The sequence below is a fragment of the Camelus ferus genome, chromosome 7 (assembly GCF_009834535.1).
Source record: "Camelus ferus isolate YT-003-E chromosome 7, BCGSAC_Cfer_1.0, whole genome shotgun sequence".
NCBI classification, from domain to species: domain Eukaryota; kingdom Metazoa; phylum Chordata; class Mammalia; order Artiodactyla; family Camelidae; genus Camelus; species Camelus ferus.
In genome coordinates, this window is record NC_045702.1 from 77549041 (window position 1) to 77571694 (window position 22654).

Here is a 22654-nt window from a genome sequence, read left to right on the forward strand (position 1 = left end):
TGGCCTCCTCCATCTCTGTTCACAGTTGTGGTAACCAAAACGTCTCCAGGCATAGCCTCATGTTCCCCTGGGGGCGCAATTGGCCCTGGCTAAGAATCACTCGCTGGCCTGGGTGTGTAGGGCACTGCCTGGAGGAAAGACAGCTACTGTCAGGGTTCCTAATAATGCAACGAAGGTGGAAATAGTTCCGAGGCCATCCTGAGGCCCCTGGAAGGACACTTGCCAGCCTTTCAGCTGCCCTCCGCTCTTTAAACTTCTACATCCAGTCCAGAATAAAGCCCTTATGGAATAAAGGGTAAATGTAAAAAGGTCTACCTTTACAAACTGAAAAAAGAGAAGTCACAGATCTTTAGTTTTCCGAGTAAAGAAGAGTTGCAAATACTAAACTCAAAGCAGTGGTACTTTTGTGATGTTTAATGTTGGGTTTGAATCATATGGGGGAATTTTCTTACCTGATGTCCCTACATTAAAAGTAAACACACAAGTGTGATTGGTAAAAATTTGGTAATTATCGTTAATAAAACTGGATAAAATGACTGTGAGAAATAAGATAAAATGGTATTAAGAAACTGGTATAAGTCAAAAAGAAAATCAAACAAAAATAAATTCCTCAAACATAGGGATGAAAGAGGAAATATAGTCAGTTTATAACATCTCCAGGCATAGCCTCATGTTCCCCTGGGGGCTCAAATTCAGTAATGTTCAAATTCAGTAATAATTTTAAAAGTTTGAATTTCTTTTTCATTTAAATTGAGAAAGATTTTGAGTAGTAATATCTAACTCTGTTTGTACCATTTAGAGGAGCCTTCTTGTACATTCTTTGTAGGACAGAGAATGGTTACAGTAACACCAGAAAGAAACTTGGTGATATATATGCCTTAAAAATTGTACCTTTTAGCCTTTTGAAAATAATTCCTACAGCATAATCTGAAATTTGGACAAATATTTGTGTATGAAGATGTTTATTGCAAGGTTGTTTTAAGAAGCCAACTTTGGGTCTAGCATTAAGGGAGTAGTAAATTACAGCTTATGGTAAATAATTAGCAGTCCTTAAAACATTATTTACAGAAGGTTTCTAATGGCATGCAGAATTCTTACAGTGTTAAATGAAAAAGCAGATTTTAAAATTATGTGTGCAGTATGAACTCAGCTCAGAATAAAGACTGGAAAAGGCATATATGAAATGTTAGTAGTGTTTGTTCCTGGGAGATTGGGATAGGATAATTTATGAAAGTCACTCTTTAATGTGTGATTAAATTGATCATTTCTTTTTGGGGGGGTGTCTATTCTTTTAGGTAATTTTTAGGTCTTATGCATTCTTGGAAATGAAGGTGTAAAAGGTTAAGCTCTGTTTCTCTGAATAAGAGAAAGCCAAAAGCAACTGTCAGTGTCTTGACATGCAGCTTCATATTTTAATAAATTTCTTTCAAGTTGCAATAGCAAACTAGTTTTGGGGGGTAGACTGTTTGCCCTACATGAAGAGTATTAATTTATTTTTACACTGTAAACTCTTGTTGATTAATTTTTAAAGATATGTTTATTATAGTATGTTTCTTGATGAAAGAATCTTTAAAATGTCCATTTTTATTTTTATAGTATGTGCAGAAGCTTATAATCCTGATGAAGAAGAAGATGATGCAGAATCCAGGGTATGTAATTTACTGAACAAATTAATTTTAAATTATACCCCTGCACTGGATAAGGAAAATAATAGTAGGAAGATGTTATCAAGCATATAGGTTCACACGAGGCATAATGGAATTACTTTGACTGGTTCTTTTCCTAGTCTTATCTCCGATAGCTTACTTCTGCTTCAAGTTTTGTAGAATTACTTTGATCCAAAGAGTCTCTCTCTTTGTGGATAAAAAGAATGATGAACATAAAAACTCACTGCAGTTGTGGTTTTATTTCTCTGCAAAAATACAGCCTGTGATGAAAAATGTTTTTAGCTATCTTTCCCGTAGTGGTAATTTTATTTTTCTTAGTATTTCTAGTAAAGAAAAGGAAAATACTGGGAAAAGCATTCTGCTCTCACTGATTTGTCACAAAAGACGCTTACTCTGAAACAAAAAAAATCAGAGTAAAATTATATCTAAGATGCCAAACAGCATTTGTTATTTTTTTAAAAAATCTATGAGTCTAATAGTTAACTTGAAAACTGGTTTCTTGGAGGTCCTAATGTTTTTACAAGAATTTTGTCCAGTTTGGTTTGAAGCAGCTTTTAAACTGTGTTCTTTAGCTCCAGTCCCCTATTATTTATTTAGTAAAAAGTAAACTATGAGATTACTGAGCCTGGAAATGGAAAGTATTCATTTACTTTTTTTTTTTTTTTTTTTTTTGGAGTACATACTTCGCAAAAGTTCCCCTTTTTTATTTGGCCCTAAAAATTAAAACAAAAATCCATTTCTGTAGCTCTGAAAAATATTTCAGTAAGATTGAGATTTAATGCAGAAAAGCAGATACTGTGTCCCTGAGTCCTTATCTCATTAAGCTCCCTGACGAATATGTAAAACCCAGTGGTGGGGGGATCAGGAGCCTTAAATGACGCAGAAGATCTTGGAGGAAATCCCATTTCACTCCTGTCTCCACGGAGATTCCCAGCACTAGGCTTGTGGTGCTTATTTCTCAGTACCAGAACCTAACGTGTTTTTGTAAAGTCCACAAATTCCAGTCTGCAAATTATGCAGCCTTAGGCTCAAGGTATCTTTACCAAGGTGTAAGGAGCCGTTATCACTCCACGTAGACTGAAAATCTAGACTCTCCCCTCTCCTATCCTTTATCTTGCAGAAACAATAATGGGTGACTTAGAAGACCACACGTATTATTTAACTTTGTTTTAAATTGAAGTATAGTTGATTTACAATATTGTTTTAGTTTCAGGTGTGCAGTAGAGTGACTCGTTTATACATATATATGTATACATATTCTTTTTTTATTCTTTTCCATTATAGTTTATTACAAGACATTGAATATTCTTCCCTGTGCTATACAGTAAATCTTTGTTTCTCTCTTTTATATATGGTAGTGTGCATATGTTAATCCCTTGCTCCCAATTTATCCCTGCCTCCTCTCTTACCCTTCAGTAACCATAAGATTGTTTTTTATGTCTGTGAGTCTAATTATGTTTTATAAATATGTTCATTTGTACTATTTTTTAAGTTCCACATATAAGTGATATCATGTAATATGTCTTTGACTTATTTCACTTAGTATGATAATCTCTAAGTCCATTCATTTTGCTGCAAATGTCATTGTTTCATTTATATATATGCCATATCTTCTTTATCCGTTCATCTGTTGATGGACACTTAGGCTGCTTCTGTGTCTTGGCTATTGTAAATACTGCTGCCATGAACACTGGTGTTCGTTTGTCTTTTTGAATTAGAATTTTCTTCTTTTCTGGATATATGTCTAGGAATGGGATTGCTGGGTCATATGATAACTGTTTTAACCTTTACATTTTGGTTTCTTTTTTCTTTTCTTTTTTTCTTTTTCAAAACAGAGGTGCTGGGAATTAAACCAAGTACCTCATGCATGCTCAGCATGCACTCTACCAACTGAGCTATAACCTGACTCCCTATTTTTACTTTTTTAAGGAACCTCCCTACTGTTCTCCATAGTGGCTGCCCCAGCATACTTTCCCACCAACAGTGTAGGAGGGTTCTCTTTTTCTCCACACCCTCTCCAGCACTTATTATTTGTAGACTTTTTGATGATGGCCATTCTGACCAGTGTGAGGTGATACCTCATTGTAGTTTTGATTTGCATTTCTCTAATAATTAGCGATGTTGAGCATCTTTTCACGTGTGTGTTGGCCATCTGGATGTCTTCTTTGAAGAAATGTCTGTTTAGCTCTTCTGCCCATTTTTTAATTGGGTAGTTGGTATTTTTGTTGTAGAGTCACATTGAGCTGTTTGTATATTTTGGAAATTAAGCCCTTGTTGGCCTTATCATTTGCAATTATTATTTCCCACTCCATAGGTTATCTTTTCATTTTGTTTATGGTTTCCTTGGCTGTGCAAAATCTTGTAAGTTTGATTAGGTCCCATTTGTTTATTTTTGCTTTCATTTCTATTGCCTTGGGAGACTGACCTAAGAAAATATTGCTATGACTTAATGTCTGAGAATATTTTGCCTATATTCTCTTCTAGTAGTTTATGGTGTCATGTCTTATATTTAAGACTTTAAGTGATTTTGAATTTATTTCTGTGTATGGTGTGAGTGTCCTGACTTCATTGATTTGCATGTGACTGTCCAGATTTCCCATTACCACTTGCTAAAAAGACTGTCTTTTCTCCATTGTATATTCTTGCTGCCTTTGTGGAAGATTAATTGACCGTGAGTGTGTGGGTTTATTTCTGGGCTCTCTATTCTGTTCCATTGGTCTATATGTCTGTTTTTGTACCAATACCATGCTGTCTTGATGACTGTAGCTCTATAGTATTGTCTGAAGTCCTGGGAGAGTATTCCTCCAGCCGCTTTCTTTGCGTTCTTCAGTAATGCTTTGGGCATTCTAGGTCTTTGATGGTTCCATATGAATTTTATAATGATTTTTTCTAGTCTGTGAAATTGTCCTGGTAATTGGATAGGGATTGCATTAAATCTGTAGATTGCCTTGGGGTTGGCCATTTTAACAATGTTGTTTCTTCCAACCAGAGCATGGGATATCTTTCCACTTTTTAAGTCTCTTGATTTTCCTTCATCAGTTCTCAGCATATAAGTCTTTCATTTGCTTGGTTAGGTTTATTCCTAGATTTTTGTTTTTGTTTGTTTGTCTTTTGTTTTGGATGAGGTATTAAACAGGATTGCTTTTTAAATTTTCTCTTTTCTGGTATTTCATTGTTAGTGTATCATATCATCTACATATAATGACAGTTTTACCTCTTTCCTTTCAATCTGGATATCTTTTATTTCTTTTTCTTGTCTGATAACCGTGGGTAGGACTTCCAGTACTATGTTGAAAAGAAGTGGTAAGAGTGGGCATCCTTGTCTTGTTCTAGAACTTAGTGGAAAGGCTTTCAGCTTTTCACTGTTTAGTATTAATATTGGCTGCGGATTTGTCATAAATGGCTTTTACTGTGTTGAGATATGTTCCCTCTGTACCCACTTTGGTGAGAGTTTTTATCATGAATGGATGGTGAATTTTATCAAATGCTTTTTCTGCGTCTATTGAGATGATTGCGTGGCTTTGTCTTTTGTTTGGTGATTTGTGTAACTTTTTTTTAACATTTTTTATTGATTTATAATAATTTTACAATGTTGTGTCAAATTCCAGTGTTCAGCACAATTTTTCAGTTATACATGAACATATATATATTCATTGTCACATTTTTTTCTCTGTGAGCTACCACAAGATCTTGTATATATTTCCCTGTGCTATACAGTACAGTCTTGTTTATCTGTTCTACAGTTTTGAAATCCCAGTGTATCCCTTCCCACCTCCCTCCCCCTTGGCAACCACAAGTTTTTATTCTGTGTCTATGAGTCTGTTTCTGTTTTGTATTTATGCTTTGTTTGTTTTTGTTTTGTTTTTTTAGATTCCACATATGAGCGATCTCATATGGTATTTTTCTTTCTCTTTCTGGCTTACTTCACTTAGAATGACATTCTCCAGGAGCATCCATGTTGCTGCAAATGGCATTATGTTGTCCATTTTTATGGCTGAGTAGTATTCCATTGTATAAATATACCACATCTTCTTTATCCAGTCACCTGTTGATAGACATTTAGGCTGTTTCCATGTTTTGGCTATTGTAAATAGTGCTGCTATGAACATTGGGGTGCAGGTGTCATCCTGAAGTAGATTTCCTTCTGGATACAAGCCCAGGAGTGGGATTCCTGAGTCATATGGTAAGTCTATTCCTAGTCTTTTGAGGAATCTCCACACTGTTTTCCATAGTGGCTGCACCAAACTGCATTCCCACCAGCAGTGTAGGAGGGTTCCCCTTTCTCCACAGCCTCTCCAGCATTTGTCATTTGTGGATTTTTGAATGACGGCCATTCTGACTGGTGTGAGGTGAACCCTCATTGTAGTTTTGATTTGCATTTCTCTGATAATTAGTGATATTGAGCATTTTTTCATGTGCTTTTTGATCATTTGTATGTCTTGGAGAATTGCTTGTTTAGGTCTTCTGCCCATTTTTGGATTGGGTTGTTTATTTTTTTCTTATTAAGTCGTATGAGCTGCTTATATATTCTGGAGATCAAGCCTTTGTCGGTTTCACTTGCAAAAATTTTCTCCCATTCGGTAGGTTTTCTTCTTGTTTTATTTCTGGTTTCCTTTGCTGTGCAGAAGCTTGTAAGTTTCATTAGGTCCCATTTGTTTATTCTTGCTTTTATTTCTTCTAGGAGAAAATTTTTGAAATGTATGTCAGATAATGTTTTGCCTATGTTTTCCTCTAGGAGGTTTATTGTATCTTGTCTTATGTTTAAGTCTTTAATCCATTTTGAGTTGATTTTTGTATATGGTGTAAGGGAGTGTTCTAGCTTCATTGTTTTACATGCTGCTGTCCAGTTTTCCCAACACCATTTGCTGAAGAGACTGTCTTTATTCCAATGTATATTCTTGCCTCCTTTGTCAAAGATGAGTTGACCAAAAGTTTGTGGGTTCATTTCTGGGCTCTCTATTCTGTTCCATTGGTCTATATGTCTGTTTTGGTACCAATACCATGCTGTCTTGATGACTGTAGCTCTATAGTATTGTCTGAAGTCTGGGAGAGTTATTCCTCCAGCCTCTTTCTTTCTCTTCAGTAATGCTTTGGCAATTCTAGGTCTTTGATGGTTCCATATGAATTTTATTATGATTTTTTCTAGTTCTGTGAAATATGTCCTGGGTAATTGGATAGGGATTGCATTAAATCTGTAGATTGCCTTGGGCAGTGTGACCATTTTAACAATATTGATTTTTCCAATCCAAGAGCATGAAATATCTTTCCACTTTTTAAAGTCTTCTTTAATTTCCTTCATCAATGGTTTATAGTTTCCTGTGTATAATTCTTTCACCTCCTTGGTTAGATTTATTCCCAGATATTTTATTACTTTGGGTGCTATTTTAAAGGGGATTGTTTCTTTACTTTCTTCTTCTGTTGATTTATCGTTAGTGTAAAGAAATGCAACTGATTTTTGAACGTTAATTTTGTAACCTGCTACCTTGCTGAATTCTTCAATCAGCTCTAGTAGCTTTTGTGTGGACCTTTTAGGGTTTTCTATATATAGTAACATGTCATCAGCATATAATGACACTTTTACCTCTTCTTTTCCAATTTGGATCCCTTTTATTTCTTTCTCTTGCCTGACTGCTGTGGCTAGGACTTCCAGGACTATGTTGAATAGGAGTGGTGATAGTGGGCATCCTTGTCTTGTCCCAGATTTTAGTGGGAAGCTTTTGAGTTTTTCACCGTTGAGTACTATGCTGGCTGTAGGTTTGTCATATATAGCTTTTATTATGTTGAGATATGTTCCCTCTATACCTACTTTGGTGAGAGTTTTTATCATAAATGGGTGTTGAATTTTATCAAATGCTTTTTCTGCATCGATTGAGATGATCATGTGGTTTTTGTCCTTTCTCTTGTTGATGTGATGTATTACACTGATTGATTTGCGTATGTTGAACCAGCCTTGTGTCCCTGGGATGAACCCCACTTGGTCATTATTTATAATCTTTTTTATGTGTTGTTGGATTCTATTTGCTAAAATTTTGGTGAAGATTTTGGCGTCTATGTTCATCAGTGATGTTGGCCCATAATTCTCTTTTTTTGTAGTGTCTTTGCCTGGTTTTGGTATCAGGGTGATGGTGGCTTCATAGAATGAGTTTGGGAGTATTCCCTCCTCCCTCTTTTCTTGATGAGCCCGGCCAGAGTTTTGTCAGTTGTTTATTCTTTCAAACACTAGCTCTTGGTTTTATTGATTTTTTTCTATTGTTTTTTAAATCTCTTTTTATTTATTTCCTCTCTGATCTTTATTATTTCCTTCTTTCGGCTGACTTTAGGTTCTGTTTGTTCTTCTTTTTCTAAAGTTCTTTTTGGTGGTGGGTTAGGTTGTTTACTTGGGATTTTTCTTGTTTTTTGAGGAAGGATTGTATTGCTATAAAATTCCCTCTTAGGACTGCTTTTACTGCATTCCATAGATTTTTTTTATGGTTGTGTTTTAATTGTCATTTGTCTGGAGTTTTGTTTTGTTTTTTTTTTTTTTCCCTCTTTAACTTCATCATTGGCCCATTGGTTTTTGGTTTGTTTTGTTTTTTGGTATGTTGTTTAGTCTCCGTGTAATTGTTTTTTCTCATTTCTCTTTCTGTGGTTGATTTTTAGTTTCATGCCATTGTGGTCAGAAAAGACGCTTTGAAATAATTTCTGTCCTCTTAAATTTGTTGAGGCTTGTTTTGTGTCCTAGTTTGTGGTATGTCCTAGAGAATGTTCCATGTGTGCTTGAAAAGAATGTGTATTCCTTTTTTTTTTTTTTTTTTTTGGATATAGTATCCTGTAGATATCAATTAAGTCTGACTGTTCTGTTGTATCATTCATGATCTCTATTGCCTTATTGATTTTCCTTCCTAGAAGATCTGTCCATTGATGTCAGTGGGGTATTAAAGTGTTCTACTATCATTGTATTCCCATCAGTTTCTCCCTTTATGTCTGTTAGTGTATTTGTTTTATGTATTTAGTACTCCCATATTGGGTGCATATATGTTAACAAATGTGATATCCTCTTCTAGTACTGGTTTCTTTATCATTATAGTGTCCTTTTTCTTTTTTAAAATGACATTTGTTTTAAAGTATTTTGTCTGATATGAGTGGTGCTACCCCCGTTTTCTTGTCATTTCCATTTGCATGAAGTATCTTTTTCCATACCCCACTTTCAGTCTTTATGTGTCTTTAACCCTAAAGTGGGTCTCCTGTAGGCAACATATTGTAGGTTACTGTTTTATTATCCAATCTGCCATTCTGTCTTTTGATTGGAGCATTTAGTCTATTGACACTTAGAGTAATTATTGAAAAGCATGTACTTATTGCCATTTTAAACCTTGTTTTCTAGTTGATTTTGTATTTTTTTCTTTTTTCCCTTCTTTTTTTTCTTTTTGTGGTTTGATGATTTTCTTTTATATTATTTCTTTCTGATTTTTGTGAATCTATTGTATGATTTTGATTTGTGATTACCCTGGTTTTCAAGTATGTTACCCCCAACAGTATCTCCTTGCTTGAGATTGGTAGTCATATAAGCTCAAGCATACTCTAAAAGATCTACATTTTCTTAGTTTGCTCTCAGACATTTTGTAATTTTGATGTCCTGTTTTTACATCTTCATGTTTGTCCTTTTGCTATTCATTGTAGTTATGATTGCTTTCACAGAATTTTTGATTGTTTTTAATCTGTGTACTTATTTGAGAGATCTATAATCCTTTTATATATTTACCTTTCCTATTGTGATTTTCCTTTTCTTATAAATTCATGCTTCTTTTCTGTTTAGAGAAGACCTTTCAGTATTTCTTTCAAGATAGGTTTAGTACTGCTGTATTCCTTTTATTTTTTGTTTGAGAAATTATTTATCTTTCCTTCTAAGTTAAAAGCTTGCTTAGTACAGTATTCTAGGTTGCAGGTTTTTTCCCTTTTAGGACTTTGAATATCTCTTGCCACTTCCTTCTGTCCTGAAAAGTTTCTGTAGGGAAATCAGCTGATAGCCTTATGGGGGTTCCCTTGTAACTGACTCTTTGTTTTTCTCTTGCTGCCTTTAGTATCCTCTCTGTATCTTTAACTTTTGCCATTTTAATTATGATATGTCTTAGAGTAGGTCTGTTTGGGTTCATCTTGTTTGAGACCCTCTGGGCTTCCTGTGCCTAAATATCTGTTTCCTTCTTTAGTTTTCACACATATTCTTTGTATTTGTGTATAAATGTATAGTATAAAACTCAATATTTGAGTTGTTCAATGAGCTGGTTTATGTTAGTAAAAATATGCATTAAAGAACATTTTAAAATACAATTTGAAAGCAATATATAGTATCTTATAGACTTGTAAACTGTTAGCTCCCATTTGGTTCATATAATAGATAATTTGACTGGATGACTCCAACTGATTTCTGGCAGTCTTGCTGGGGAGACTATACCAGTTAAGAGTCATTTGGCTGTGGGCAAGAACCGAGTCGCACTGAGATAAAAATAAAAAAGAAAATACTGGAGAATTACTGGAAATATGATTGGAAATCATATAGGCTAGTATAAATATGTATTTTTATGTGAATTCAAAGAAAAATTTAAATACTTAAGATTGATTTTAGAAAGTAGCACATGAGATTTTAGTTGGAATGCCTTTAGTAAATGAAAATATTGGGGTTATGTACATCTAGCATGTAGATACTGGTAGAGAAGAGCTGGTACGTTTAAGAATTGTGGAGCATTTCTTCATTCTGTTACTCCATGAAATGTGTTGGGAGTGCCTTCTGCATATCAGGCTGGGTGCTGAGCGTACAGTGATGAGTACGGTGGACAAGTCCCTGCCATCTTGGGGCTTTGAGTCAAATTAGCAGAAGTTAACAAGCAGCAAGTAAATTGAAGTGCTAAAAGGACAGTGTAACAGGGTGCAGGAATTAACACCAAACCAAGCTCCCCAAATCGACAGAGTCCCTAAATAAATGGAATGGTTGGGAGAAGGCCTTCTTGTGGTGAGACCAGAAGGGTGGATGTGGACAGAGTCTTGCCAAAAGCCCAAGAGTGCATTTCTGGTTGACCTAATAAGCACATCAGAGCAGGAGTTGTGAGTGAAGGCAGGAGAGCCTGGGGCTGGGTGGTTGAGGTGGGGGTGAAAAAGGAAGGAGCCAGGATTTAATTCTCCATGAATGTGATGGACTCCATTAAGGTCTTCATCCGGAGAATGGGTGTGTTTCGATTTAAATTTTTTAAAGATTACTTTCAGCTCTGGGTGGAGACTCGATTGGACAGATAGGAAAATATCTTGCACGGATGTCCCTTGTGTAACAAAACACATACACGGTGTTCTTTAAAGTAAAGGTGTAAGTCTGTCTTACTTACTCATTGTTTTTCTAAATTTTTTGAAAGGCAGTAGAGGTTTATAGCAGGATTTGGCAAACTTTTCCTATAAAGCTTTTTTTTCTGGGAATTTTACTGTTTTCAGATAATAAACTCTTTAGGCTTTGGGGACCATATAGTTTCCGTCACAGCTCTTCAGCTCTGCTGTTGTAGCTTGAAAACAGCCATAGACAATACATAAAAGAATGGGTGTGACTGTGACCCATTAAAACTTCATTTATGGAGCTTTGAATTTGAATTTTGTAAAAATTTCACGTGTCAGGAAGCATTCTTTTTGATTTTTTTCCCCCAGTCATTAAAAAATGTAAGACCATTCTTAGTTCAGGGGTCATGCAAAAAAAATTTGATCTTTGGCCATGGTGTGCTGACCCTGGTTTATAGTATCAACTCTGTAGCCAGCCTACGTGGGATGAGTCCCAGCTCTACAGCTTCTGAACTGTGTGACACTGAAGAAGTTACTTGGGCAAGTTAATTTCCCTACCTTTTCTCTCTTGAGAGATCATAGGGTCTTTGTCTTTCTCTGTCTGATTCATTTCACTTAACTCTTAGCATTCACCTGCTTCGTGGGGTCTGTTCCTAGGATAATACGAGTTATATATTTAAAGCCCTTAAAACAGTGCCTGGCACATCATAAATGCTTGTTTAACCAATAAGACTTTTAATTTTGAAATCAGAAATAAATTTTAATAGAAAACAAAGTGGCCTCTAGTCTAATAAAAGTCACATTTGGGTACTTTGCCTTAGTTATCAGATGCAGATCTCATGTGGTGGGTCACACCAGATGCAGCAGAAAGAAGCGAGTCTGTAGAAGTGGGAGAGCATCTTCTGAGCAGCTGGAACAGGGCAGGGGAGCCAGAGCTTTGAAGGTTCACCCAGTTTCTGACTGTTCGCTTCCCAGGAACCAGAGCAGGATTTTAATGGGGTGGGAGGAATCGATGGGAGATAAAGGACTCTGGCTACTTTATCTGTCATAGAGAAGTGATGGCAGGGAGGGGGAGCCGGGGGAAAAAGGAAAGCAAAGAGGAGAGCAGTGGACAGTAGCAGTGGGGGCAGGACTGGAACAAAATTTAGAAATGCTCATTCATAGGCAGAGAAGTGGCAGGAGAGACAGGAGGAAGCTGGGCTTTTGTGTGAGGCATTTGTACCCAGTGAACGGGGAGGGGAAAGACCTAAATTGATGACAGAGGTGAAGCAGGTGCAAGATGGTGTTAAAAATGATTGAAGACGGCAGTGTGGGTGATACAAACTTTCAACACCGCATGAAGCAGGCAGTCTCCATTCCCAAGGGCCCCGAGAATTGCAAAATGGGACAGAAGGCAGGAAGCTTTTATAGGATGAAGAATACAGGACAAGGATGAGAAAAATAGACAGTGAATAAGGAACAAGGAAGTAAGTATAGATCCCAGAGTTGGCTTGGCTTTGAGGGGTTGGCTGACCAGATACACTGTGTTTCTGGTGAAGTGGAGCATTTATAGGGGCACGGGAGTTCATCTACTTTTTGTTTTGCTGACGTGGATGCTGGCAGAGGTGGCTCTGTCTTGGGCCTGGAAAGTTGTTTCCATGTCGGTAACATGGTCCCCAACATCTTGTCTCTGAAGATAGAGCTTCTCAGCAGGCAAATGTGTGATTGCTTCTGTTTGAAGTTCTAGATGGGTTTTGTGATGTGAGAAATACCTGCTTGTCTTGCTGTGCTGTGTTAGTGTTAGCCTTCCTTAAGTGAAGTAGGCGGCAGTGAATTTCGGTTGGCATAATTTGGTTAATAGTCAAATTTTAAAACTTTTCTGAATAGCAGTGCGTTGTTAGGTACCAGGACCTGCTTATTGTGCAATCATGTGCCATGGTAGATCTAGCTTGAGGGTAATACTGATTCAGTAGTGAACAGAAGTTTGCACATCCTTTCCCCTTAAAGGAAAAACTGCGGTGACTTCCTCTCTCACTGGCTGATAGACTTTTGCATGGTGTATAAACAGCACACACGTGAACAGTACACATACACTGTAAACTTTCTCACTTCTTCTTGGGCCCAGGATTTTTAGCCACTTGAGCTGGGTTTGAAATGCTGATTTGAGTCTCCCATTGTGAGCTTTGATACATTCACGGGCACGGAGTCCGCTGCTGCCGGTCTCGGTTGCTCTGATTTTGGGACACCTCCTCCTCCTCTCTCCGGTCACACTTTGTGTGAATGTCACAGCAGGAAAAGGTGGTGTAAGGGTCTCCAGGGGACCGACTCCATGTCTTCTGCTTCTAGGACTCTTGCCTTTCGAACTCAGTTTATAGTTACACATGACCCCATGGGGGTCGTCAGATACATTATGCATAAAAATGTATGTAACATCTGGGGGCAGGATATAGCTCAGAGATAGAGTGTGTGCTTAGCGTGTGCAAGGTCCTGGGCTCAACCCCCAGTACCTCCATTAAAATAAATAAATCAATAAATACACTAATTACCCCCCCAAATGTATGTAACATCTAATGCAGTATACAGGTGAGAATTTACTCCCTTCTAGAGGCTTCATCAAGTTTCAGAGGAAAGAGCTACATCCTGAAAGAATATTAAATTCAGTGATCAAGAGTATGAAACATACTAGAGTATTAAACAGAATAAAGGTGGTCTCCAGATTTTCAGCATAGCTGTTGTAATCTGTTGTCCTTTTGTACATTTCCGCTGGCTGGAGCCTTGGCATCTTGAGTGATGAGCCAATCCCAGACCTTTACAGAATGCACTTGCTAACCTGGGGGAAACCCTCCTTTGAAAAACATTCAGGTGCCGTGTTGAAGAATGTGACCATCTCCCTGAGACAAACTGTAGTGCTTTTTTCCTTACTTAGCCGGGTGGTGGTTAATGTCTGGTCACCGAACGTGAACCTTAGCACTGACGATTCTTCCTTCTAATGTCCTGCTAGGAAATTTTACCCCTTACGAGTAAGGCGAGTAGACTAAATCTTTGTTTGTTAATTTGGTGTCCTTTTAGATCATACACCCCAAAACTGACGATCAAAGAAATCGATTGCAAGAGGCTTGCAAAGACATCCTGCTGTTCAAGAACCTGGATCCGGTAAGAGAAATCTCGATAATAAAAGTGGCTTTTTTTTTCAGTGTCAGTGTGAAGAACTGTGCACAGTCTTGCATTTTTCCTTCTTTATAAGCTAGCATCACCCGGGGCGATGTAAAGTCTCCATCAGGGAACCCTGCACACATGGTGGGTTGTGTTACGGGGGCTGGTGGGGGGGTCCCTGCTGTTAGAGCAGGCAGTGAGCAGGCCTGCTGAATCAAGGCTACTTGCAGCAAACACAGCTCTGAGGAGTGGCCCGGGTGAAGGAGGTGAAGACTGGGCATGCTTTGTCCACTCAGCGGAGCATGAGGGATGTGCAGGGCCCAGGGGGGAGTGCCTCTCTCACCAGCCAGTGATAGTTAATTATATTTTAATGTATAAGTTTCATAACATGCATATTTTGAAAGTAAAGTTTTACTTGGCTTTAAAGGTAGAGGGATTTTTTTTTTCCTTCATAAAGATTTCGAAATCTCTAGTCTTCGGTTTTGAGTGTATTTCTAGAATCCCCTCTCTCGGTGTGAATGAACACCCTTTCAGACTTTGCCCTGCACTCTGACCTAAATGTTCGGCCTCCTTCATCACAGATCTTGCTTATTCATTATGTGGTCACTTGGGAAAGAACCTCTGCTGCCATGTTCTAAATGTGAAGACTGAGTCAACTTTTGTAACTTACCTCAACTCTTTTTTTGGTCAAACTCAACATTTTATAGTTTTCAGATGCCCTAGAGAAGAAAGTTTAAATCAAGACCCACTCTTTTAAGATGAGATCTTTTTTTTAAAAGGCCAGTTTTATAAAGAATAAGATACTACATGATCCCAGGTCTTCTATGCTGGGTCATATCATATCCTGAAATATTTTTAAAAGCTCTTTTGTTTCTAATACCACTTACGTTTATGTCCTTCAGGAATACAGGTTACATTTTGTAACTTGGGAGATTTTGTTTTAGGGCCACGTAACACAAGTTTTTTCTTTCTTTTTATTTATTTATTATTTTTTTTTTACGGAGGTACTGGTGATTGAACCTTATGCATGCTAAGTGTGCGCTCTACCACTGAGCTGTACCCTTCCCCCGTAACACAAATTGTCTAGCTTGATCCAGGTCCTCCAGAATTATCACCGAGTTTGCAAAACTAGGAGTTCTGAAGACTGGGGTTCCTTGTTGTTCTCTCTAATAATGGAAGGATAAGAAATGGAATTAAGATAGAAAACTTAGGAATTTAGTTTATGAATGGAAAAATTTCCTGGTAGTATTAAAAAGTAGAATAAATGACTAAAGAGAATTTGTGAAATTTTAATGGGCTTCCAGATAATCTCAGATTTCATTTATCTAGAATGATAATGATTCTGTGAAATAAAGGACATGAAACTATGTGATCTCTAATGATCTTCCGCCAAAGTGAGTCCAAATAATTATCAGTGGAAAGATACAACTTTATATATGTGTGTGTGTATATAAGAGGATAATTTTGGTATTGGAATTAAGCTAATTTAGTATTTAACTCTTTTGCTCCAGATACACACAGAAGACAGCTGTGAAATTAATCCTTAGTTTTACCCTTAGGTGTAGACGTTAGCCAAGGAGATTTTTTTTTCCCCTTTCTGGCCAGAACTTTGCATAGGAGAATTTCAGGGTCACCAAAAACGGTGCTTCCCAAGCTTTAATACGCGTATATATCATCAGAAGATCGGGTTAAAAATGCAGATTCTGGTTCAGTAGGTCTGTTCTGGAGCCTGAGAGTCTGCATTTCACACAAGCTCCCAGGCGATGGCAGTGGTCTCACAATCACACTTTGAGTAAGAAGGACCAGAGCCCAACAGGAAAATGCTCTTGTTCAGTATTTTGCTACTATCATGTGCCATTTTGTTTGCATACTTTCCTGTGCAATTCAACTGGTATTTTAATGCTTCAGCAGTGACTCAACGGTGATATTCTGGTGTCTAAACACTAAGTGATAAACAACGTGAGTGAAGTAACTGCCAGTTGCACTTTCCCGGGATGCTACCTATTCTCTTCCATCCTCTAAATTAAATTGATTTTTCTTCCCGTTTCAACTTTAACTATTAAAGCATTGTGAAGATTTTGATTGCATTTAAAATAATTTTTTAAAAAAACTTTTGCTGGTATATTCTGGCAGAGAGCATCTTTACATAATTAAAGTGGTTATTTTTATAAAAACAGGAATTTTTTTTAGATTTCTTTCACTGCTTTCTTGAAGGTCTTCAACATACATATTTTAAAGGCTAGTTCAGAGGGGAGAAAGAAAAACATCCAGTTCATACAATTACCAAGTTTATGATCATTACTGAATGTTTTATAGGGAAGAAGCAAATGTATTTACATAATTGTTTCCAGAATATCTTTTTTTGAATTTGAGCTCAAACCATCTTGATTATTTTCCTTACTATCTTAAAATCCTTCTGAGAATGATACAGAATATAAAAAAGTAAAAACTAGTTTCTCTTAGTGTGTAACCACATGGAATAAGAAATTTATCTCCAAACATGGCAGATTGGAGATTTTAGGTCAATCTCATATTTTAAGCAGCTTTCTAGTTTTTTATCATATACATTTGTTGTACCATAACCCACATGTATTTAAATTGAATTACAGATTCAACTTATGTCTGCTTGTCATACAGCAACTCCTTTCAGTTCAATTCTTTGACCACCCACTATGTTCAGGGCTTGTATAAAGCATTGGATGCCACAGAAATGCTTAGACAATTTGGTGAGGAAGTCAAATACTCATACAAATCAATCTGATAAAACATGAGAAATGCTGTAATATGGTCTGGGTGCTGTGAGAGGATGAGGGTCTCTCAGCCTCACCTGAGGATCCAGCAAGCTGGAGAGGCCACCTGAGTTGAGCCGCGGAAATGAGTAGGAAGTTGTCAGTTGAACGAAAAGTACAGAGAGTGTTAACTCTAGACTCTACAGTGGAGACCTCCAGTGGTGGGAGCTCAGATGTGCGTGCCGTGTCAGGAAGGACCAGTGTGGACCAGCCACCACTGTAGCACTGGACATGAACTGTAGGCAGTAGTAGCATTTTAAGCGGAGGATGTAACAATCAGATGTCTAAGGTCACTGGTGGCAGTGGAGGGGCTGGAGTAAAAGGTGAGAGGGACAGGTCAGGAACAAAGGAGTAGAGCTCAGCGAGGAAACCACTCCGTGATCCACGGAAAGGAAACGGGCCCGGCCAGGGAAGGGAGGGGAAGGGCTGGTTTCATAAAATACTCAGGATGAGCAGAAGTTGGTACCTGGTAACTGAATGAATCAGGACCCGACGGGAAGAGTCTAGGATGACCCCCAGTATCTGGTCATATGGACTGCAGAAGCGGTATCTTTTCCTGAAGTGAAAAAACTTTGAAAGAGGAAGGGGCAGCAGTGATTACTAATTAGTGAGAGGAATGATCTTGGTGTTGGCATCTTCTATCTCATTTGACTTCCCTAAAGTCATGTTTAGCTTGAAAATCTTGCATCTCTTAGGCCTCAGAACGTTTTTCCTTGGAGTTCTGTATATTCATACATTGAGCACAGCATTTATAATTATTAACCTCTTTGAAGATACTCTTTTCATGAATATTTTAATGCTTGGCTCAGTAGGCCATTTTTCTTCTGAAATATTTCTAATTTGAGGCAAACTGAAATAATTGTCCTATGCTGTATGATGGGCTGTTTCATTAATGGAGAGTAAATTGTTGTTTTTTTTTAAGAGCCAGAGCCCTTTTACAGAGCTCAGTCTCGAATTTGCATTCTGTAGGAGAATTAGATGTGGATTTCCTCCAGTCGCTGTCAGTCACCGAGATAAGTCTCTGCATATTAAATATTTCCTAAGTTCTTTTCACTCTGTGCATAATTATGCGGAGATTACATTTTGATTGACTAGAAAAGACACCTGTCACAGAGAGAAGTTCTAAAAGGGAATTGTTCTGTATTTTATCAGGAATTAGTTTTTTAGATACCCATATATAAATTCTTGAGTTTTATAATGTTTGAAAGTACAGCTAATTCCAGGGTAACAAAAAAAATTTACTGTAGCAATACATGTCATCATTTTCTCCATTTGACATTTAGGGCTACAGCTAATCAGTAAAGCTAGTATTTCCCCTCCATTTGCTTTAAATGAGTTGAACTGTAAGTAGTAAGCAAAACAAAATATTAGTAAACCATTATATCAAACTTTGTAATTTTGATAGATGACCATATGTTGCCTGGATTGATGAACTCATTTGAGTAGCATGATCCCCGTGGGGCTAATTAGCCCCACGTCAGGAAAGCACTGTCCTACTGCTCCACTGGCTTCATCTTCAGCCCTGGCTGCTGTCTTATGAGCAGGTGCCAGAGCTCATACAGGGACCCAGGGAGGGAACGAACGCCACTTCCTGCAAACCCATCAGCGTCATTCTTCCAAAAGTTTTTGTCAGCCCTCATAAAGATGCAATAGCATGTTCTCTGTTTAAATGGAGAGGTTGGTTTTTTAATTAATTAAAAAGTTTAAATCAGTATGCATATACAGTTTACAAAAATTCAAAAGTAACAAAAGAATAGTCAGTGAAAAGAAATCTCCCTTCTACCCCCGGCTCCCAGCAGCCCAGTTTCTCAGGAGCCAAGTTCTTCTGGCACTGTCATGTGTATTTTTCTAGGGTTATGCTGTGTATGTACAGATGTATTCTTTTTAAAATTTTGGTGGCAGCAAACTCTATACACAGTGTTCTGTTGAGTTTTTTTTTTTAACTTAACAGTGTATCTGTATAGAGATTCTGTATTCTTTTTTAAAATTGTTTTTGTTCAAATTGGTGACATTTATGTATTACAAAGCTAAACCATGAGAACACATGGCATTTTGCTGTTGTCCAGTGTATTAAAATTGTATATATATGATGAGGGGCCCCAAATAGTCAAAATAATATTGAAAAAGAAGAACAAAGTTGGAAGACTCACACTTGCCAATTTCAAAAAACTTTTATTTCAAAGCTACAGTCATCAAAACAGTGTGTTACCTGGCCTAGGGATAGACACAGAGAACAGTGGAATAAAATGGAGAGTCTAGAAACAAAACCATACATCTGTAGCTGTTTGATTTCAACAAAGATGCCAAGATCATACAATGGGGAAAGAACAGTCTCTTCAACAAATGATGCTGAGGCAACTGGATATCCACACACAGAAGAACAAAGTTGGACTCCTGCTTCACACCATATATGAAAATTAACTCAGAATGGACCAAAGACCCAAATGTAAGCTCTAAAACTGTAAAATAGAAAACCCTTTGAAGAAAACACAGGGGTAAGTCTTCATGACTTTGGATTTAGTGATGGATTCTTAACACCAACAACAGGAGTAAGAAAAGAAAAAAGGTAATTTAGACTTCATAAAAAATAAAACATTTTGTGCATCAAAAGATATTATCAAAAGATATGAAAAGACAATGTACCGAATGGGAGAAAGTATTTGCAAATCATGTGTGTGTGTGTGTGTGTGTGTGTGTGTGTGTGTGTATGTGTGTGTGTGTGTATGTTTGTGTATGTGTGTGTGTGTGTTTATATACACATATACAAATATATACATATACATACACACACACATACATATAAAATAAGGGCCTCATATCCAGAATTAGAAAGAAGTGTTACAACTCAGCAATAAAAAGACAGACAACCCCACTTGGAAAAGGGCAGAGTACTCCTGCCAAGAAGATACTAATGACCAATAAGAACGTGAAAAGATTCTCAACGTGGGTAGTCACTGGAGAAATACAAAGCAAAACCACAACGAGATCCCACATCACCCCCACTAGGATGGGTATCGTTTAAAAAAAAAAGGAAAACAACAGGTGTTGGTGAGGGTGTGGAGTAACTGGAATCTAGTACATTGTTGGTGGTAAAATAAAATGGTTCAGGCACTGTGGTCAACAGCTTGGCGGTTACTCAAAAAGTTAAACATAGAATTACCGTATGACTCAGCAGTTTTCGCTCCTAGGTATAGATCCAAAAGAATGGAAACAGGTGTTTCAATGAATGCTTGTATATGAATGTTCGTAGTTGCACTATTCATAGTAGCCAAAAGGTGGAAGCAACCCAGGTGTCCATCGATGAATGAATGCATATGTAAATTGTGGTATATATCCATATATACACACACGCACACGTATATATTCATCCATACAAAGGAATAAAGTATGATATATGTTACAACACAGATGAATCTTGAAAACCTTATACTGAGTCTGGTAAACTAGACACAAAAGATCACAAATTGTACAGTTCTGTTATGTGACATACCCAGAATAGGTAAATCCAGAGAGAGAGAAAACAGATGGGGGGTTGCCGGGGGCTGGTTGGCGGGGAGAATGGGGGATGACCGCTTAATGAGCACAGGGTTTCCATTAGGGGTAATGAACATGTTTTGGAACTAGGTAGAGATGGTGGTTGTACAACTTTATGGCCCACTTTATGATGGTTAATTTTATGTTATATGAAGTTTCACTTCATTAAAAAAGTTTATGTGTAATCCATCCTAACATGTTGATCTCCATTAGTTTGAATATTTAATGGTTAGTATACACTTTAAGGATGCAGTTAAATCGACTGTTTACGGAATTGATCACTGAAGCACCTCCACACAATCCCTGGGTTCCAGAGAACACAGTTTGAGAAACACTGCACCCTTTTGACAGCAAGTAGAAGATGGGAGGCCTGCTTGAACAGTTCCCCTGAGGGATGTGGAGCTCGTCTGTTTGCGAGGCAGGCCCTGTCACTGCGAGACAGCTCTCTTTCTCAGGCAGGTCTTATCATTGTTCCAAAATGTCCACCATCCACCCAGCAGCCCCAGTCCTGGCCTCTGGAATCACTGACGCCGTCCGTGTGACAGCAGGTGGCAGGTGTCTTCACACGGGGTCTCTTCCCTGTGGGGCCCTTGACTCTTCCTTGTCCGCAGCATTCCACGTTTCCCACCTGCCCTTCTTTGCGTGTCTAGTGCTTGTCAGTGACTCCAGTAAAAGATCGCGGTCTCCAATCCTCACTTGCTGTTTTTATAGCCGCGTAGCTTTCTGATGTATGGATGTGGCAAGCTGACTCATCCGGTGCCCTGTAGATAAACTTGAGGTTTTCATTGTTTTGCTATTAGGATGCACATTTAGGGATGAAAAATGCCCATGCACATGTCAGTTCACAAATTTCTCTGGAATAACTTCCTAGATGAGAAATAGTGAGGGGAAGCGTAACATGTTTGAAATATTAACTGTTGACGGCGTGTCCTCTGAGGTCTGTTTTGTTTTACCTCCTGGCAGCCCTCTGCTGGAGAATGTCTCCTTCCCACACCACCTCCAACTGTGTCTTATGCTAACGTTTTTTATCTTTCTAAATCTGACAGATAAAAAAGGGATATCTCGTTTCAGTTTTAATTTGCATTCCTCTTTACTTTGAAAGAAGTTGAACATCTTTTTATATTTTGAAGTACCCCTCTGGGATTTTCTGGGAGCCTTGGGATCCATTCTGTATCTTTGGTGTTGTAGAAACACATTGTCACGTTGGTGTGGAGGCTCTGGTCCCTGACTGTGCTGGGCCGGTGAGTGAGCCCTTTCAGTCTGGGAACTTGCATCCTTCGGTTTTGGAAAACTCATCCCATATTTCTTTGATTATGTTCTTCCTTTTGTTTTGTCTATTGTCACTTTGGAACTCCTATCTTTTCATCTCTTTATCGACTTTCCTTGAGATGTTTGGGTTTCATTTATCTTTTTAGTTCTTTATTTTCTTTTTTAAAAATTCCGTCATGGTGGGTACCTGTCATTGTACATTGGTCAAACCCCACAGAGCGTACAGCACCAAGAGTGAGCCTGAATGTCAGCTTCGAGTGATGATGGTGCCATTGCAGGTCATCACCTGTAGTAAGTGCCCCCTCTGGTGGGGGGTGGTGTGTAGTGGCAGGGAGACGGGGGTATATGAGAACTCCATACTTCCTGCTTAATTTTGCTGTGAACCTAAAACTGCTTTTAAAAAAGAAATCTAAAAGGAAGGGAAAAAAATGTTGGCAATTTTGTTTTCAGTTTTCCATTTACTCACCTTTCTTTGATTGGCTATTTTTCTAAATGTCGTATTTTTTTTACCTCTCAGATACACTATCATGTTGAACATCTCTGGGTCTACAAAGTAGGAGTTTCTGAAAGCTCTTCGTTGTTCCTGAATTCTCTGTCTCACCTGGTGTAATTTGGCTGTTTATCTGAGTCTTGTAGGCTACCAGAGGGGCAGCCCAAAGCCGACGTGGAGCCCTGAAGAAGTAGGGCAGAGCTGTCAACCGGCGTACTGTTGGCTGAGTGGCAGGGAGCCAGCTGTACTATGGGGGAAGCCGCAAATCCCAGCAAGTGGTGGTCCTTGTTCTAGGGCACCAAGTGTTCACAGGAGCTTTTCTAGTTTCTCTTATTTCTTTAGTTTCTCCCACGACCCTGACTCTGATCTTTTGTCTGGGAAGAGCTGGGGTTAATTCTTGATTGCTGAGTGTTCTGTGTTTAGGGTGGAGGCATCTGAAAGGAAGGTATCAGCTGATCGTGGGGAACTTTGAATGATCA

At 38.1% G+C, this 22654-nt stretch overlaps 1 protein-coding gene across 4 annotated transcripts in view; it reads left to right on the top strand.

The window, feature by feature from the left end:
- The window catches only part of PRKAR2B (protein kinase cAMP-dependent type II regulatory subunit beta), a 124798-nt gene that overhangs the window by 83934 nt on the left and 18210 nt on the right, over positions 1-22654 (top strand). For all 4 annotated transcript variants that reach the window (XR_004321630.1, XM_032484214.1, XM_032484213.1 and 1 more), the window contains exons 3-4: positions 1597-1649; positions 14010-14093. Coding sequence is in view for 3 of the 4 variants with exons in the window: in XM_032484214.1 (XP_032340105.1) it covers positions 1597-1649; positions 14010-14093 (137 nt within the window). In the remaining variant the exon portion in view is untranslated. The remainder of the gene's footprint in view (positions 1-1596; positions 1650-14009; positions 14094-22654) is intronic.